Source organism: Lonchura striata, chromosome W (assembly GCF_050655825.1).
Source record: "Lonchura striata isolate lonStrDom1 chromosome W, ASM5065582v1, whole genome shotgun sequence".
Classification (NCBI taxonomy): Eukaryota; Metazoa; Chordata; class Aves; order Passeriformes; family Estrildidae; genus Lonchura; species Lonchura striata.
This window is the reverse complement of record NC_140743.1, coordinates 42842525-42861751: the sequence shown is the minus strand read 5'-3', so window position 1 is coordinate 42861751 and position 19227 is coordinate 42842525. Positions and strand designations below refer to the sequence as shown.

At 48.8% G+C, this 19227-nt stretch overlaps 1 protein-coding gene across 40 annotated transcripts in view; it reads left to right on the top strand.

Moving 5' to 3' along the window:
- LOC146763228 (transcription factor 4-like) overlaps nucleotides 1–19227 on the top strand; it is a 111870-nt gene that overhangs the window by 33322 nt on the left and 59321 nt on the right. For 36 of the 40 annotated variants that reach the window (XM_085571397.1, XM_085571394.1, XM_085571386.1 and 33 more), the window contains 2 exons: nucleotides 3–64; nucleotides 1581–1677. The exons of the other annotated variants lie outside the window; for them this stretch is intronic. In XM_085571397.1, coding sequence (XP_085427523.1) covers nucleotides 3–64; nucleotides 1581–1677 — 159 coding nt within the window. The remainder of the gene's footprint in view (nucleotides 1–2; nucleotides 65–1580; nucleotides 1678–19227) is intronic. 40 annotated transcript variants of the gene reach the window in all.

Sequence of the window (19227 nt, the reverse complement as noted above, 5' to 3'; positions counted from 1 at the left end):
AGATGTAGAAGACAGAACTAGCTCAGGGTCCTGGGGGAATGCAGGACATCCGAGTCCATCCCGGGTAAGTAGAATCTAATCTTTATCCCCAGGCGCGCTTGCTGCAGATGGAAATGTGCGATCCCGGGAGCCGAGGCGGCCCGGGAACTCGGATTCTCATTAAAATGGCTCCTTGGAATGTTCCATTGCAACCCTCAGCCTGCCACGGGCTCTGGCTGTGGGAGAAGCCGAGTCCATCCGTGAGGTCCTTCCACCCCAAAGCGTTCCTGACCATCTGTGAACACCCATTAACCAATTCCCGACGGGCTCAGGCCGTCCCCCGACCCCAAAAGCACGGGTGGAGCAGAGGCTGCTTCCCAGCCCGTGGATTTTTGGGGATTTTGGGATCGGAGGTGATGCCCAGCCCTCCTCCCTGTGCTGTGACTTCCTTGCCCTTCCCACCTCACCCGCTGCAGCGTGGGGTTCAATCCCTTCTCCTCGGGGAATTCTGTCCCTGGAGCATCCAGGCCAGCCCACCCATCAGGGAGCAGAATTCCCGAGCTCCGGCTCGGCGGTCGCTGGGATGCAGGACACAGCTGGGCCCGGGTGGACAATCGGGCACATTTTTGGTGACACCTCAGCACGGTGACAAGAGCACAGCTGGATCCTCCCAGTGGGAGCAACCCCATCCCAACCAGAGCAGGCTGGGCCCAGCTCCTGCAAAAAACTCCTTCCTCACACCCTTATCAAAACACCTTTCAATTACTCCTTAATTATTTCCCAATTAACTGGAAGGATCGGCGCCGTGCAGCTCCGGAGTAACGAGGAAGAGCAGGTCCTTCATCCCCTCCTCAGGCTCAGCCTTCCTTCGCCTGCCCGCGAGGAAGGAATCCCAGCACCTTTTCTTCTTGCGTCCTGCTTTGCATCCCTGACGTCATTCCCGCTCCCATCTGTCACTTTGATTTTCCTGCCCTTTTTTTTTCTTTTTTTTTTCTTTTTTTTTCTTTTTTTTTTTTCCCCCCTTGACACTTGTATTGCTTCCGAGGGAAAAATGTTTTGAAAAGGAAATGGGGAATTGGCACACACCGATTATTTCTGCCTCCAAAGCCTTGAATGAAGTGGGGGGAGATAGAAAGAAAAGGAGCACGAGCCTGGGAAGGATTCGGGAATTTGAATCGAGGCCGGGCATTAAGTCGCGGAATTATTCCGCAAACAGCCTGACCTCGCTTTTTCCTGCTGGAATGGAATTCCCACAGCGGGAGCCCCGGTTCCTCCGGAGCCTTTTCTTCCAGCTTGAAGCAGGAGGACTCTCCCGAGAGGGATTTGTGCTGCTCTGCCCCACACGGAATTTCAGGAGCATCATCCCGGGCCTGCAGTCCCGTCAATGAGCTGAGCGTCGGAAAAACGACGCTAAAATCCCTGGAATGTGACGTTCCGGACCAGCCAGCGGGGTGGGGGGGTGGAAAAAAACCCACAGGAACCATTTTCCTTAGGGCAACCTTCTGATGGATAAGGAATTGTGTGGATTTCTGGTTGGGGCGAGGCTGTTGCAAGGTGTAAAACTGTGTTTTTTTTCTTTTTTCCCCCCCATTTCTCGCCAGAACTATGGAGATGGGACTCACTATGACCACATGGCGAGCAGAGACCTCGGCTCACACGACAATCTCTCTCCTCCCTTTGTCAATTCCAGAATACAAAGTAAGAACATGGAATTTCTTCCCTGATCGGGGGCTGGGGAGGTGGGATCAATGGACTAGCAATAAAATCCGGGGGCCTTCAAGCCCCCGTCCTCATTTTTTGGGCTTGGCAGGAAGGTGGGAACAGAGATTTGTTTCAACTCTCTGTTTTTTTACGGTGTGAAAAATGTGCTGTGATGATATTTAGTGTTTTATATCCATTTTCCCGATGCTTTGTGCCTATAACTGCGTTTTTGTGATGCAAAATTCCGTTTGGCTCTTTCCCGGGACACGCTTGGGATGGGATTTTTAAAGCAGGGAAAGTTTCTCAATATCCTAATCAATAAATTCCAAAGGGATCAGAGAAATAGGAGGTGGAGGACGATGGCAATGTTGTTAGGAGTGGGAGGGAGGGCTTCCATGCTCCTGGAGATCTTTTCCAACCGGAACGATCCCAGGATTCGGTGCTGGAGGCTTATGAGGAGCCATTGCTGTGTTAATTAATGCAGGCTGATTAAGGAGTTGGATGGAAGTCAATAAATGACGTCACAATCGGGGTCACGCTCAGGCTGGGCCGTGCTCCAAACGGTCGGGAGCGTTGGACGCTGTCGGAGCTTGTCGCCGTCCGTCCGTCCGTCCGTCCGTCCGGGTTCCGCTCCGTGCCCTCGGGGGGCGTTCCCAGCTGTGCTCCCTGGGGAAGTGGGATGGGTGAAGTACCAGGCAGGGCCTGGGCTGGGAGGCAACGCGTGGTGCCCGGTGGGAATGGCAATGGCAGTGCCAGTGGGAGTGGGAGTGGCAATGGCAATGGCAGTGGCAATGGCAATGGCAATGGCAATGGCAATGGCAATGGCAGTGACAATGGCAGTGACAATGGCAGTGACAATGGAAATGGCAATGGCAATGGGAATGGGAATGGCAATGGGAATGGCAGTGACAATGGCAGTGACAATGGAAATGGCAATGGCAATGGGAATGGGAATGGCAATGGGAATGGCAGTGACAATGGCAATGGAAATGGCAGTGCCAGTGGGAATGGCAATGGCAATGGGAATGGCAATGGCAGTGACAATGGCAGTGGCAGTGGGAATGGGAATGGGAATGGGAATGGCAGTGACAATGGCAATGGCAATGGCAGTGCCAGTGGGAATGGGAATGGCAATGGGAATGGCAATGGCAATGGCAGTGACAATGGCAGTGACAATCGCAATGGAAATGGGAATGGCAATGGCAGTGGGAATGGGAATGGGAATGGCAATGGCAATGGCAATGGCAGTGCCAGTGGGAATGGTAGTGGGAATGGCAGTGACAATGGCAATGGCAATGGCAATGGCAGTGACAATGGCAGTGCCAGTGGCAGTGACAATGGCAATGGCAGTGACAATGGCAGTGACAATGGCAATGGAAATGGGAATGGGAATGGGAATGGGAATGGGAATGGGAATGGGAATGGCAGTGACAATGGCAATGGGAATGGGAATGGCAATGGCAATGGGAATGGCAATGGGAATGGGAATGGGAATGGGAATGGCCATGGCAGTGGCAATGGCAATGGAAATGGGAATGGCAATGGCAATGGGAATGGCAATGGCAATGGCAATGGGAATGGGAATGGCCATGGCAGTGGCAATGGCAGTGCCAATGGGAATGGGAATGGCAATGGCAGTGGCAATGACAGTGGCAGTGACAGTGGCAATGGCAATGGGAATAGCAATGACAATGACAATGGCAGTGGGAATGGCAATGGGATAGAATGGCAGTGGCAGTGGCAATGACATTTGCAATGGCAATGGGAATGGCAGTGACAGTGGCAATGCCAATGCCAATGCCAATGCCAATGGCAATGGTGATGGGAATGGCAGTGACAGTGGCAATGCCAATGGGAATGGCAGTGACAGTGGCAATGCCAATGCCAATGGCAATGGCGATGGGAATGGCAGTGACAGTGGCAATGCCAATGGGAATAGCAATGACAATGGGAATGGCAGTGACAGTGGCAATGCCAATGCCAATGCCAATGCCAATGGCAATGGCGATGGGAATGGCAGTGACAGTGGCAATGCCAATGCCAATGCCAATGCCAATGGCAATGGCAGTGACAGTGGCAATGCCAATGCCAATGGCAATGGCGATGGGAATGGCAGTGACAGTGGCAATGCCAATGGGAATAGCAATGACAATGGCAATGGTGATGGGAATGGCAGTGACAGTGGCAATGCCAATGCCAATGCCAATGCCAATGGCAATGGCGATGGGAATGGCAGTGACAGTGGCAATGCCAATGCCAATGCCAATGCCAATGGCAATGGCAGTGACAGTGGCAATGCCAATGCCAATGGCAATGGCGATGGGAATGGCAGTGACAGTGGCAATGCCAATGGGAATAGCAATGACAATGGCAATGGTGATGGGAATGGCAGTGACAGTGGCAATGCCAATGCCAATGGCAATGACGATGGGAATGGCAGTGACAGTGGCAATGCCAATGCCAATGGGAATGGCAGTGACAATGGCAATGGCAGTGGCAATGCCAATGCCCATGACAGCTGGCTGCAGCCAGGGCCAGCACTCATCCTGTCCCCAGCTCCCAGGTGACCTCCTGGGAAGGGATTTATCCCCTTCCAAAAGGGAAAACGTGCCTCCTCACCCCCTGGAACCTGGTGCAGCCTTTTCCTGCGGGAAGGACTCCAGGGGCAGCGGGCTGGCACCGTGGGCATCGCCCGGGTGGCACCGCTGATCCGACCCTGTGATCCCTTCCGAGGCAGCGGATCCCACCACAGAGCTGCTGGGTGCCCCAGATCCGTGTGCCAACCTGGGAATATCTGTGCCCGTTTCTCCACCATGCCATCCTGCAGGAATGTTCACCCAGGGTTCCTGGGCTGCCGGGTGCCCGTTTTTAATGGGATTTTCCCCTTCTCAGGGAATATCCCACTTTTCCACCATGCCATCCTGCAGGAATGTTCACCCAGGGTTCCTGGGCTGCCGGGTGCCCGTTTTTAATGGGATTTTCCCCTTCTCAGGGAATATCCCACTTTTCCACCATGCCATCCTGCAGGAATGTTCACCCAGGGTTCCTGGGCTGCCGGGTGCCCGTTTTTAATGGGATTTTCCCCGTCTCGAGCGACGCTTTTCATCCCAGTGGCTTTGATTCCGTTCCCGTTATTATGAGGAGAACTGGGATTTTTTTGCAGATTAGTGAAGTTTACCCAACACAGCATTAAAAGGCCTCGCTTTCAATTGCTAAACTGTAAACATTTGGGATGAAATTTTCCATGCTGTGCCTCTGACTCAGCCCGCTCCGTAATTTTTTTTTTTAACCTTCTGCAGGAATGATTTCAACATTTTCCTCAAATGGGATTACATTGCAGCCTGGCAGATTTGGGATTTTTCTCCCTCAGCGTCTGGCACGGCGGGAACACAAATTCCTTTTTCACACCACCTCTGTTATGGCAGCTGCGAAAGGGACACGGGCAAACGGGAGGGAAAGGGCCAAAAAGCATCCAGGAATTCCAGGGATGGAGCTTGGAGCAACCTGGTGCCACCTCCCGAGTCACTGGAGTCAGGGAACGGTTTGGGATGGGGCATTTTAGGGAATCGTGCCATCCCTGCACGGGCAGGGCCACCTTCCTCCATCCCAGAGATGAAAAAATTCCCATTCCCAATGGAGAGTTAATGGATTTGTAAGCTCTGCCAGTCAGGATTCCGAGCTCAGCAGCATTCAGCTGCGGTCCCGGAGAAAAGGAATGACAAGGACATCTCCATTTCTTTGGGAAGCAGCAGCAGATATATAAATAGAAACTGTCGACTGTGGCAATTCCTGTCGCAGGAGAGGAGCTTTGAAATATGAGTTTGTCCTCCAAGACCGCGCAGGGAAGTTTACATTCCTTACCACTCGGACTCAAACAGCTCCGAGCGGTTTGGAAGGAGTTCTGTGGAGTGACAACCTGGAGTTGGCATGTCTGCAGGCAGAGGAGCACCTCCTGTCCCTGATCCTGGGCTCCTGTCTTAATTCTGGGCTCCTGTCCTTAATTCTGGGCTCCTGTCCCTGATCCTGAGCTCCTGTCCTTAATTCTGGGCTCCTGTCCCTAATCCCAGGCTCCTGTCCCTGATCCTGGGCTCCTGTCCTTAATTCTGGGCTCCTGTCCCTGATCCTGGGCTCCTGTCCCTGATCCTGAGCTCCTGTCCTTAATTCTGGGCTCCTGTCCCTAATCCCAGGCTCCTGTCCCTGATCCCGGGCTCCTGTCCCTAATCCTGGGCTCCTGTCCTTAATTCTGGGCTCCTGTCCCTGATTCTGGGCTCCTGTCCCTAATCCCAGGCTCCTTGTGGGCTCCTGTCCCTAATCCCAGGCTCCTGTCCCTAAACCCAGGCTCCTGTCCCTGATCCCAGGCTCCTGTCCTTAATTCTGGGCTCCTGTCCCTGATCCCAGGCTCCTGTCCTTAATTCTGGGCTCCTGTCCCTGATCCCAGGCTCCTGTCCTTAATTCTGGGCTCCTGTCCCTAATCCCAGGCTCCTGTCCCTGATCCTGGGCTCCTGTCCTTAATCCTGGGCTCCTGTCCCTAATCCCAGGCTCCTGTCCTTAATTCTGGGCTCCTGTCCCTAATCCCAGGCTCCTGTCCCTGATCCTGGGCTCCTGTCCTTAATTCTGGGCTCCTGTCCCTGATCCTGGGCTCCTGTCCTTAATTCTGGGCTCCTGTCCCTAATCCCAGGCTCCTGTCCCTGATCCTGGGCTCCTGTCCTTAATTCTGGGCTCCTGTCCCTAATCCCAGGCTCCTGTCCCTAATCCCAGGCTCCTGTCCCTGATCCCGGGCTCCTGTCCCTAATCCCAGGCTCCTGTCCCTGATCCTGGGCTCCTGTCCTTAATCCCAGGCTCCTGTCCTTAATTCTGGGCTCCTGTCCTTAATTCTGGGCTCCTGTCCCTGATCCTGGGCTCCTGTCCCTGATCCTGGGCTCCTGTCCTTAATTCTGGGCTCCTGTCCCTGATCCCGGGCTCCTGTCCCTAATCCCAGGCTCCTGTCCTTAATTCTGGGCTCCTGTCCCTAATCCCAGGCTCCTGTCCTTAATCCCGGGCTCCTGTCCCTAATCCCAGGCTCCTGTCCTTAATCCCGGGCTCCTGTCCCTAATCCCAGGCTCCTGTCCTTAATTCTGGGCTCCTGTCCCTAATCCCAGGCTCCTGTCCCTGATCCTGGGCTCCTGTCCCTAATCCCAGGCTCCTGTCCTTAATCCTGGGCTCCTGTCCTTAATTCTGGGCTCCTGTCCCTGATCCTGGGCTCCTGTCCCTGATCCTGGGCTCCTGTCCTTAATTCTGGGCTCCTGTCCTTAATTCTGGGCTCCTGTCCTTAATCCTGGGCTCCTGTCCTTAATTCTGGGCTCCTGTTTTAATTCTGGGCTCCTGTTTTAATTGTGGGCTCCTGTCCTTAATTGTGGACTCCTGTCCTTAATTCTGGACTCCTGTTTTAATTCTGGGCTCCTGTCTTAATTCTGGGCTCCTGTCCTTAATTAATTCTGGGCTCCTGTCTTAATTGTGGGCTCCTGTTAATAATCCCAGGCTCCTGTCCCTAATCCCAGGCTCCTGTTCATAATTGTGGACTCCTGTCCCTAATCCCAGGCTCCTGTCTTAATTCTGGGCTCCTGTCCTTAATTAATTCTGGGCTCCTGTCTTAATTCTGGGCTCCTGTCCCTAATCCCAGGCTCCTTGTGGACTCCTGTCCTTAATTCTGGGCTCCTGTCCCTAATTCTGGGCTCCTGTCCTTAATTAATTCTGGGCTCCTGTCCTTAATTCTGGGCTCCTGTCCTTAATTAATTCTGGGCTCCTGTCTTAATTCTGGGCTCCTGTCCTTAATTGTGGGCTCCTGTCTTAATTCTGGGCTCCTGTCCTTAATTCTGGGCTCCTGTCCTTAATTGTGGGCTCCTGTCTTAATTCTGGGCTCCTGTCCTTAATTAATTCTGGGCTCCTGTCTTAATTCTGGGCTCCTGTCCCTAATCCCAGGCTCCTTGTGGACTCCTGTCCTTAATTCTGGGCTCCTGTCTTAATTCTGGGCTCCTGTCCTTAATTAATTCTGGGCTCCTGTCTTAATTCTGGGCTCCTGTCTTAATTCTGGGCTCCTGTCCTTAATTAATTCTGGGCTCCTGTCCTTAATTCTGGGCTCCTGTCTTAATTCTGGGCTCCTGTCTTAATTCTGGGCTCCTGTCCTTAATTAATTCTGGGCTCCTGTCCCTAATCCCAGGCTCCTTGTGGACTCCTGTCCTTAATTCTGGGCTCCTGTCCTTAATTCTGGGCTCCTGTCTTAATTTTGGGCTCCTGTCCTTAATTAATTCTGGGCTCCTGTCTTTAATTGTAGGCTCCTGTCTTAATCCTGGGCTCCTGTTAATAATCCCAGGCTCCTGTCCTTAATCCCAAAGTGCTGCCCACACCCCTAAATTCCTGCCCACACCCCTAAATTCCTGCCCACACCCCCAAATTCCTGCCCACACCCCCAAACTGGAAATCCTCACGGAGAGAGGAGAACTCCATTTATAGGGATGCTGGATTTGGGGAAGCGAGAAGGCGCAGCGAGGAATTGGGAATAATGTGGATTTTTCAACCCCTTCCAACAAGAAAAGCCATTCCGTGCATCAAAAGAATTGTTCCCAAAAGCCCCAACACCACAAAGAAATGCAAATGGGAACGAAAGCATTCCTGCAGAAGGGTTTTGGGAATGAATTGCTGCTTTTTTTTTTGGTTTTTTTTTTTTTTTGGGGGGGGGTCTTTTCTGGTTGGAGCTGCCTGCTTGAAGTGGTTGCAACCCCCTTAAAATGACTGCAGCACCCCGAGGTGCCCCCTTGGCTAGCGGGGTGGAGATTTGCATTACAGCTGGCAAAATGGACATGTGGGAAAAACTGGGAAACAAAACAAATTTGGTGAATTAGTGGGTCATTTCCATAGGCGGTCACGCTCCGTTAAGCAGGGAAAAAACAAAGGGTTTGTTATGCTCTTAGTTAAAACCCAGAGTGTCCAACAAAGCTGAGTTTAATTAATAAGCATTCGCAGCCCGGCCCTGAAGTCTGAACTTCTCAGCGTGGAGAGATGGGGAATTAAAGGAGGAGTTAGATAAATAAAATCAACTTTTTGGGTGCTGCAAAAGAAGCGAGCGGGGGGTTGAGCCCACGTTCCCTGCAGGCTTTTCCTTCTTCATGCAGGGCACAGTGAGTTTCCTTCCTTGGGAGAGGAGGCAGAGGATCCTCCAGGGAATTTTAGGAGGATTTATTGATAGATGATGTAGATGCTGCTAAAAAAAAAAAAAAATTTAAAAAAAAAAAGAAAGAAATGGGTTTTTCACCTCAGTTTTTGCAAGATGTCAGAATGGGTTCTAAATTTCCCAGGAGAGAGGGGAGAAATGTTGAAGGAAATAGGGATTATTCCAGGCTGGCTGATCACACGGTGGGTTAAAGCAGAGAGGAGACATTCCCAGAATTGGGAAAGAAGGAAGGAAAGGTCCTTCCTGGGCAAAGCCTTCCATGCAGGGATGAACTGGGATGTGCAGGGGTGAACTGGGATGAACTGGGATGTGAGGGATGAACTGGGATGAACTGGGACATGAGGGATGAACTGGGATGTGCAGGGATGAACTGGGACGTGAGGGATGAACTGGGATGTGCAGGGATGAACTGGGACGTGAGGGATGAACTGGGATGTGGCTGGACTGGGATGTGAGGGATGAACTGGGATGTGCAGGGATGAACTGGGATGTGCAGGGATGAACTGGGATGAACTGGGACGTGAGGGATGAACTGGGACATGAGGGATGAACTGGGATGTGAGGGATGAACTGGGATGTGAGGGATGAACTGGGACATGCAGGGATGAACTGGGATGAACTGGGACATGCAGGGCTGAACTGGGACGTGCAGGGATGAACTGGGATGTGCAGGGCTGAACTGGGATGTGCAGGGATGAACTGGGATGAACTGGGATGTGCAGGGCTGGACTGGGATGTGCAGGGATGAACTGGGATGTGCAGGGATGAACTGGGATGAACTGGGACGTGCAGGGCTGAACTGGGATGTGCAGGGATGAACTGGGACACCTTTGGCTGCTCTTTTGGAGCTTTCCCATTCCTCCCTCCCAACCTTGCAGCTGAGGAGGTGACATCCCTGGAAAGGTTGAGTCAAAAATTCCAAACAAAACATTCTGGCCAAATCTGGCAAGGATTTATATTTGCCAAATATACCCCGGCGTGCATCGGGGCTGAGGTTTGGAATTTGGGCCAGTTCTCAGTGGATTCCTGGGGATTTTCCTGTGAGGTCTCTGCCCTGTTCCTCCGTCACCCTTGGGTGCGTGGGCCAGGTGGAGCTGGGCTTTGGTGTGGGATCACCGGAGATCTCCTGGCTTTTGGTGGATCTCCTGGGTGGGCACGAGGCGAGCAGCCTCTTGTGCCGCCATGCCTTTGGGATGGAGAGAGAGAGGGGGGGAAAAAATAAAATAAAAATAAAAATAAAAATAAAAATAAAAATAAAAATAAAAATAAAAATAAAAATAAAAATAAAAATAAAAATAAAAATAAAAATAAATGGGGAGTTTGTTCAGGTAAACGTGTGCAAAATGAATCCAGGGACAGCAGGTGAGGGGGGACAGAACCAGCTCCAGTCGTTCCCGGGAAAAAAAAATGGGAGCCTGCTTGGAAAAGCGTCGTGTGCGCCTCAGAAATTGCAATTTTCTGTCTATTATTAATGCAGCAGCTGTTGCAGTTCAGGCAGCTTCCAAAAGCTTGGCAAATTCCAGAGGGGTGGAGAGCAGGGAATTTTTCAGCTCGGGAAGCTTCGGCTCTGCTCCCGCAGGCGCCGCACGGGGAGCGGTGCTCCTGATCGTTTTGGGGTGTGGATCCCTCATCCCGGAATTCCTGAATTCCTGAAATCCCAAAAGGGAATGGGAGGGGAGGGAAGGGGAGGGAAGGGAAGGGAAGGGAAGGGAAGGGAAGGGAAGGGAAGGGAAGGGAAGGGAAGGGAAGGGAAGGGAAGGGAAGGGAAGGGAAGGGAAGGGAAGGGAAGGGAAGGGAAGGGAAGGGAAGGGAAGGGAAGGGAAGGGAAGGGAAGGGAAGGATGTGTGGGATCCCAGGTTTATGGGATTAGGGAAGGGCACAGCTCCATGGCACAGGGAAGGGCACAGCTCCATGGCACCTCCATGGCACAGGGTATGGAATCAGGGAAGGGCACAGCTCTGTGGCACGGCAAAGGGCACAGCTCCATGGCACAGGGAAGGGCACAGCTCCATGGGATCAGGGAAGGGCAGAGCTCCATGGCACAGGGAAGGGCACAGCTCCATGGCACGGGGAAGGGCACAGCTCCATGGCACCTCCATGGCACAGGGAAGGGCACAGCTCCATGGCATGGGGAAGGGCACAGCTCCATAGGATCAGGGAAGGGCACAGCTCCATGGCACAGGGAAGGGCACAGCTCCATGGCACCTCCATGGCACAGGGAAGGGCACAGCTCCATGGCATGGGGAAGGGCACAGCTCCATAGGATCAGGGAAGGGCACAGCTCCATGGCACGGGGAAGGGCACAGCTCCATGGCACCTCCATGGCACGGCAAAGGGCACACCCCCATGGCATGGCAAAGGGCACACCCCCATGGCACGGCAAAGGGCACACCCCCACGGCCCAGGGAAGGCCCCGTGCCCAGCACTCGTGCCGCCAGGCCGGGCACGCCGGGCCGGGGCCGTGTGTGCCAGCCTGTGAAACGGGGCGGCGCCGCCCGGCTGCGCCACACCTGGGCCCTTCAGCTGTGATTGATCGGCTTGCTCATGTGGAATGGGCCCATCTGCTCCCGCTCCTCCGGCGGCTTCCCGCAGCAGCGTTCCCTCCTTTCCCTTCATTCCCTCCTTTTCTTTCCCTTCATTCCCTCATTTTCCTTCCATTCCCTCCTTTTCCATTCCCTCCTTTCCCTTCATTCCCTCCTTTTCTTTTCATTCCCTCCTTTTCCTCCCATTCCCTCCTTTCCCTTCATTCCCTCCTTTCCCTTCATTCCCTCCTTTTCTTTTCATTCCCTCCTTTTCCTCCCATTCCCTCCTTTCCCTTCATTCCCTCCTTTTCCTTCATTCCCTCCTTTTCTTTTCATTCCCTCCTTTTCCTTCATTCCCTCCTTTTCTTTCCATTCCCTCCTTTCCCTTCATTCCCTCCTTTTCCTTCATTCCCTCCTTTTCCTTCATTCCCTCCTTTTCTTTCCCTTCATTCCCTCATTTCCCTTCATTCCTTTCTCCTTCCATTCCCTCCTTTTCCTTCATTCCCTCCTTTTCATTCCTTTCTCCTTCCATTCCCTCCTTTCCCTTCATTCCCTCCTTTCCCTTCATTCCTTTCTCCTTCCATTCCCTCCTTTCCCTTCATTCCCTCATTTCCCTTCATTCCTTTCTCCTTCCATTCCCTCCTTTCCCTTCATTCCCTCCTTTCTCCTTCCATTCCCTCCTTTCCCTTCATTCCCTCCTTTTCCTTCATTCCTTTCTCCTTCCATTCCCTCCTTTCCCTTCATTCCCTCCTTTCCCTTCATTCCTTTCTCCTTCCATTCCCTCCTTTTCCTCCCATTCCCTCCTTTTCCTCCCATTCCCTCATTTTCCTTCATTCCCTCCTTTTCCTTCATTCCTTTTCCCTCCCATTCCCTCCTTTTCTTTCCATCCCTCCTTTCCCTTCCATTCCCTCCTTTTCTTTCCATTCCCTCCTTTTCCTCCCATTCCCTCCTTTCCCTTCATTCCTTTTTCCTTCCATTCCCTCCTTTTCCTCCCATTCCCTCCTTTCCCTTCATTCCTTTTTCCTCCCATTCCCTCCTTTTCCTCCCATTCCCTCATTTTCCTTCATTCCCTCCTTTTCCTTCATTCCTTTTCCCTCCCATTCCCTCCTTTTCTTTCCATCCCTCCTTTCCCTTCCATTCCCTCCTTTTCCTTCCATTCCCTCCTTTTCCTCCCATTCCCTCCTTTCCCTTCATTCCTTTTTCCTCCCATTCCCTCCTTTTTCCTCCCATTCCCTCCTTTTCCTTCCATTCCTTTCTCCTTCCATTCCCTCCTTTTCTTTCCATTCCCTCCTTTTCCTTCCATTCCCTCCTTTCCCTTCATTCCCTCCTTTTCCTTCATTCCTTTCTCCTTCCATTCCCTCCTTTTCCTCCCATTCCCTCCTTTTCCTCCCATTCCCTCCTTTCCCTTCCATTCCCTCCTTTTCTTTCCCTTCATTCCTTTTTCCTCCCATTCCCTCCTTTTCCTTCATTCCTTTCTCCTTCCATTCCCTCCTTTTCCTCCCATTCCCTCCTTTTCTTTTCATTCCCTCCTTTTCCTTCCACTCCCTCCTTTTCCTTCCATTCCCTCCTTTTCCTCCCATTCCCTCCTTTCCCTTCATTCCCTCCTTTTCCTTCATTCCCTCCTTTTCCTTCATTCCTTTTTCCTTCCATTCCCTCCTTTCCCTTCATTCCCTCCTTTTCCTTCATTCCTTTCTCCTTCCATTCCCTCCTTTTCCTCCCATTCCCTCCTTTTCCATTCCCTCCTTTCCCTTCCACTCCCTCCTTTTCCATTCCCTCCTTTTCCATTCCCTCCTTTCCCTTCATTCCTTTCCCTTCATTCCCTCCTTTCCCTTCATTCCTTTTCTTTCCATTCCCTCCTTTTCTTTTCCATTCCCTCCTTTTCCATTCCCTCCTTTTCCTTCCATTCCCTCTTTTCCCTTCCCTTCATTCCTTTTCCATTCCCTCCTTTTCCCTCCTTTTCCCTCCCCTCCCCTGCAGCAGCACCCATGCAGCAGCACCCATGCAGCAGCAGCACCCATGCAGCAGCACCCATGCAGCAGCGCCGCCGCCGCGCGACTCTTACTGCGGCGAGGAGTTCTCTTGTCCCCGAGCCAGCGCTTAATTAAAACCGCTGACATCACGGCGGTATAATTAAGCGTGGCATTAATTAAGCCGGAATAACGATTTTTTTGGGTTTTTTTTGTTTTTTTTTTTTAATAATACGAAGAGCCGCTCCGAACCGACCAAAAAAAATAAAAAATATAAAGTTTAAAAAAACCCCCAAAAAAAAATCCCAAATAATTGGAGAAAAACGCATCGCTCCCACGTAAAATTTTGGGGGAGAATCCCCCAAAATTAAAAATTAAAATTTCCCTGCTTTTTTTTTTTAATTTTTTTCCCCCCAAAAAAAAAAAGTGCTGATCGGCTCCTGGCATTCTGCTGGCTAATTATGCATCGGAGAGCTTCGACAGCTGCATTCATCATCATAAAATGTAATAATTAATGACATTCCAACAAAGCAAAATATGCAAATGAGGGCTCATTAGCATTTTCATATTCAGCTTTGATAATGCTTTTGCTGACAAGGTTGTAATTAATGAAAATTCATGTCGCAGGCAGGAGATTGGATCGGTTTCATTCCGCTCACAATTCCCAAACGTTTGCATTATGGAAAATCGGCGGCTCTGCCAACTTTTTTTTCAGGGAAAGAAAAGGAAAAAAAAAACCCAAAAAAACCAAAAATCACATTAAAAGCACCAGATGCAAATGAAGGGGAGGGAATTAACTCCTTCCAGTCCTCATCACCAAATTCCCAAAAAAATTCCCAAAAAAATTCCAAAAAACGGGTGAGAAAAAACCAAAAAAATTCCAGTGCGGGGAATTCCGGGCAAAACTTTGATCCCTTCTTCCCAAAAATCTGTGTTGTCTGCATTTCCAAAAGGGGGTTTGGCTTGTTTTTTGGGAATTTTGGGAGGGTTTGAATCCCAAAAAAAGGCCAAAAATTGGGAATGGGAGTAAAGAGAATTTGGTGGGAATTGGGAATGGGAGTAAAGAGAATTTGGTGGGAATTGGGAATGGGAATAAAGAGAATTTGGTGGGAATTGGGAATGGGAATAAAGAGAATTTGGTGGGAATTAACGGAATTTGGTGGGAATTAGGAATGGGAATAAAGAGAATTTGGTGGGAATTGGAAATGGGAATAAACAGAATTTGGTGGGAATTGGGAATGGGAATAAAGAGAATTTGGTGGGAATTGGAAATGGGAATAAACAGAATTTGGTGGGAATTGGGAATGGGAATAAAGAGAATTTGGTGGGAATTAGGAATGGGAATAAAGAGAATTTGGTGGGAATAAAGAGAATTTGGTGGGAATTGGGAATGGGAATAAAGAGAATTTGGTGGGAATAAAGAGAATTTGGTGGGAATTGGGAATGGGAATAAAGAGAATTTGGTGGGAATAAAGAGAATTTGGGTGGGAATAAACAGAATTTGGTGGGAATTAAGAATAGGAATAAAGAGAATTTGGTGGGAATTAGGAATGGGAATAAAGATAATTTGGTGGGAATTAGGAATGGGAATAAAGAGAATTTGGTGGGAATTAGGAATGGGAATAAAGAGAATTTGGTGGGAATTAGGAATGGGAATAAAGAGAATTTGGTGGGAATTAGGAATGGGAATAAAGAGAATTTGGTGGGAATTAGGAATGGGAATAAAGAGAATTTGATGGGAATAAAGAGAATTTGGTGGGAATTAGGAACGGGACCCCGAATCTTCACGGGAGGATTGGCTGTGGTTTTATAGGAAGAGTGGTGCCATTAATTAATAATATTATAGATCTAATTAGGGATATAATATGGATATTATAGATCAATTTAGGGATATAATATGGATTACCCTGTGCATTCCAAGGGGTAGTGGCCATTAATTAATAATAGGAATATTATAGATCAATTTAGGGATATAATACGAATATTTTAGATCAATTTAGGGATATAATATGGATTATCCTGTACATTCCAAGGGGTGGTGGCCATTAATTAATAATATGGATATTATAGATCAATTTAGGGATATAATATGGATATTTTAGATCAATTTAGGGATATAATACGAATATTTTAGATCAATTTAGGGATATAATATGGATATTTTAGATCAATTTAGGGATATAATATGGATTATCCTGTGCATTCCAAGGGGTGGTGGCCATTAATTAATAATAGGAATATTATAGATCAATTTAGGGATATAATATGGATTATCCTGTGCATTCCAAGGGGTGGTGGCCATTAATTAATAATAGGAATATTATAGATCAATTTAGGGATATAATATGGATATTATAGATCAATTTAGGGATATAATATGAATATTTTAGATCAATTTAGGGATATAATATGGATTATCCTGTGCATTCCAAGGGGTGGTGGCCATTAATTAATAATAGGAATATTATAGATCAATTTAGGGATATAATATGGATTATCCTGTGCATTCCAAGGGGTGGTGGCCATTAATTAATAATAGGAATATTATAGATCAATTTAGGGATATAATATGGATTATCCTGTGCATTCCAAGGGGTGGTGGCCATTAATTAATAATATGGATATTATAGATCAATTTAGGGATATAATATGGATTATCCTGTGCATTCCAAGGGGTGGTGCCATTAATTAATAATATGAATATTATAGATATAATTAGGGATATAATATGGATTACCCTGAGCATTCCAAGGGGTGGTGGCCATTAATTAATAATATGAATATTATAGATATAATTAGGGATATAATATGGATTACCCTGAGCATTCCAAGGGGTGGTGGCCATTAATTAATAATATGAATATTATAGATATAATTAGGGATATAATATGGATTCCGTTCCCATAATTCTCCCGGAGAGAGGAGGACTCCGGGAATATTTGGGAATTTCCGCCCAAATCCGCGTTCCCGGCGGGATTTGGGAATTCTTGAATTTGGTTTTTTTTTTTTTTTTTTTGGGGCCATTTACTTTGTCACGGAATTTGTTCTTAGAAGGGGGAGCGCAGTTTTTTGGGCGGTTTTTGGGCGTTTTTTGGGTCTTTTTTGGGCGTTTTTTTGCACATTTTTGGGCATTTTTTGCGCCATTTTTTGGGCGGTTTTTGGGTGGTTATTGGGCGTTTTTTGCATGTTTTTTTGGGCGTTTTCTGAGCGTTTTTTGGGCATTTTTTGCGCCATTTTTTGGGCGTTTTTTGGGAGTTTTTTGGGCGTTTTTGCGTGGTTTTTGCACATTTTTTGCGCGTTTTTTGCGCGTTTTTTGGGCGTTTTTTGGGCGTTTTTTGGGCATTTTTTACACGTGTTTTGTGCGTTTTTTGTGCATTTTTCGGACTTTTTTTTGCGCGTTATTTGCGCGTTATTAGCGTGGTTTTTGGGCATTTTTTGGGTGTTTTTTGGGAATTTTTTGCGTGTTTTTTGGGTGTTTTTTGCGCGTTTTTTGCGCGTTTTTTGGGTGTTTTTTGCGCGTTTTTTGCGCGTTTTCTGGGCATTTTTTGGACCTTTTTTGGGCGTTTTTTGGGTGTGTTCTGGGCATTTTTTGCGCATTTTTTGTGCATTTTTTGGACCTTTTTTGGGCGTTTTTTGGGTGTGTTTTGGGCATTTTTTGCGCATTTTTTGTGCATTTTTTGGACCTTTTTTGGGCGTTTTTTGGGTGTGTTTTGGGCATTTTTTGCGCTTTTTTGCGCATTTTTTGGACCTTTTTTGGGCGTTTTTTGGGTGTGTTTTGGGCATTTTTTGCGCGTTTTTTGTGCATTTTTTGGACCTTTTTTGGGCGTTTTTTGGGTGTGTTTTGGGCATTTTTTGCGCATTTTTTGTGCATTTTTTGGACCTTTTTTGGGCGTTTTTTGGGTGTGTTTTGGGCATTTTTTGCGCGTTTTTTGTGCATTTTTTGGACCTTTTTTGGGCGTTTTTTGGGTGTGTTTTGGGCATTTTTTGCACATTTTTTGGGCATTTTTTGCGTATTTTTTGGACCTTTTTTGCGCGTTTTTTGCATGTTATTTGTGTGTTTTTTGGGTATTTTTTGCGCGTTTTTTGGGCATTTTTTGCGCGTTTTTTGTGCATTTTTTGGACCATTTTTGCGCATTTTTTGGGCATTTTTTGGACCATTTTTGCGCATTTTTTGCGCATTTTTTGGACCATTTTTGTGCATTTTTTGTGCATTTTTTGGGCGAGACAAGGCGTGTGCCATGCCAGGGAAACAAGAGCTCCTTTGTCTGCGCCGTGCCCGGCACCTCGAGCCGAGCGGATCCTTCCCCGGCCTCGCCGCCGTTGTCCGGCTGCCAAAAAAAATCCAAACCAATCCGCCGCACGCTCCGAGCCGAGCTGGAAAATCCCGCAGCATCCGCGGGATATTTCTATTTTTATTTCATTTATTTTTTTGGGGAGAGTCATCAAACCCAATCAAATCCCCCAAATGTGGATGATGGTGGTGATGGGAAGGGGGGAAAAAATCTCCAGGTTCCCAAATCCCAAATTTCGGGCGAGACGCGGTTTTATCCCGCGGAGCTCTTCCCTGAATTTCGGGATTTGTTCCCACTCCGAGGAGGGAATTTCGGGATTTGTTTCCCACCCCTCAAAGAGGGAAAAGCAGCTCAGGGTTGGGTGGGAAGGTGGAAATCCTCAAATAATAATAATAATAATAATAAAAATCCCAATGAAAATCGAAATGAAGTCGATCTCCCGCCGGCTGCCGGCAGCGCTGGCGCGGTGCCCACGGATGTCATGGAAACACTCGGATTATCCGGGAATGATTCCGTGTTCCTCCCCCACGCGGATGGGAGCGTTGACAACTTGTAATTTGGGGGGGGGTTTGCTTTTTGGCTCGGGATAAATATTTCTTGCCGAGTGAAATTAAGGCGAGTTGGAGTCGATGGGTGGGATGGGCACTGGTGTGGGGATGGGAATGGGAATGGGGATGGGAATGGGAATGGGAATGGGAATGGGATGGGAATGGAATGGGAATGGGGATGGAATGGGATGGGAATGGAATGGGAATGGGGATGGAATGGGAATGGAATGGGATGGGAATGGGATGGGAATGGGATGGGGATGGGAATGGGAATGGGAATGGGAATGGGGATGGGAATGGGAATGGGATGGGGATGGGAATGGGAATGGGAATGGGATGGGAATGGGAATGGGATGGGAATGGGAATGGGATGGGGATGGGAATGGGAATGGGAATGGGGAAATGGGGAATGGGGAATGAGAAATGGGAAATGCAAAATGGAAGAGGGGAATGGGAAATGGGGAATTGGGAATGGGAAATGGGAATTGGGAGAGGGAACGGAAAATGGGAATTGGGAAATGGGAAATGGGAAATGGGAAATGGGGAAATGGGGAATGGGAATTGGGGAATGGGGAATGGGAAATGAGAAATGGGAATTGGGAAATGGGAAATGGGAAATGGGAAATGGGAAATGGGGAATGGGAATTGGGGAATGGGAAATGGGGAATGGGGAATGGGAGAGGAAATGGGGAATGGGAATTGGGGAATGGGAAATGGGGAATGGGGAATGGGAGAGGAAATGGGGAATGGGAGAGGAAATGGGGAATGGGAGAGGAAATGGGGAATGGGAAATGAGAAATGGGAAATGGGAATTGGGAATTGGGAAATAGGAAATGGGAAATGGGAGAGGGAAATGGGAGAGGAAATAGGAATTGGGAAATGGGGAATGGGAGAGGGAATGGGAAATGGGAATTGGGAAATGGGGAATGGGAGAGGGGAATGGGAAATGGGAAATGGGAATTGGGAGAGGGAATGGGAAATGGGAATTGGGAATTGGGAACTGGGAATTGG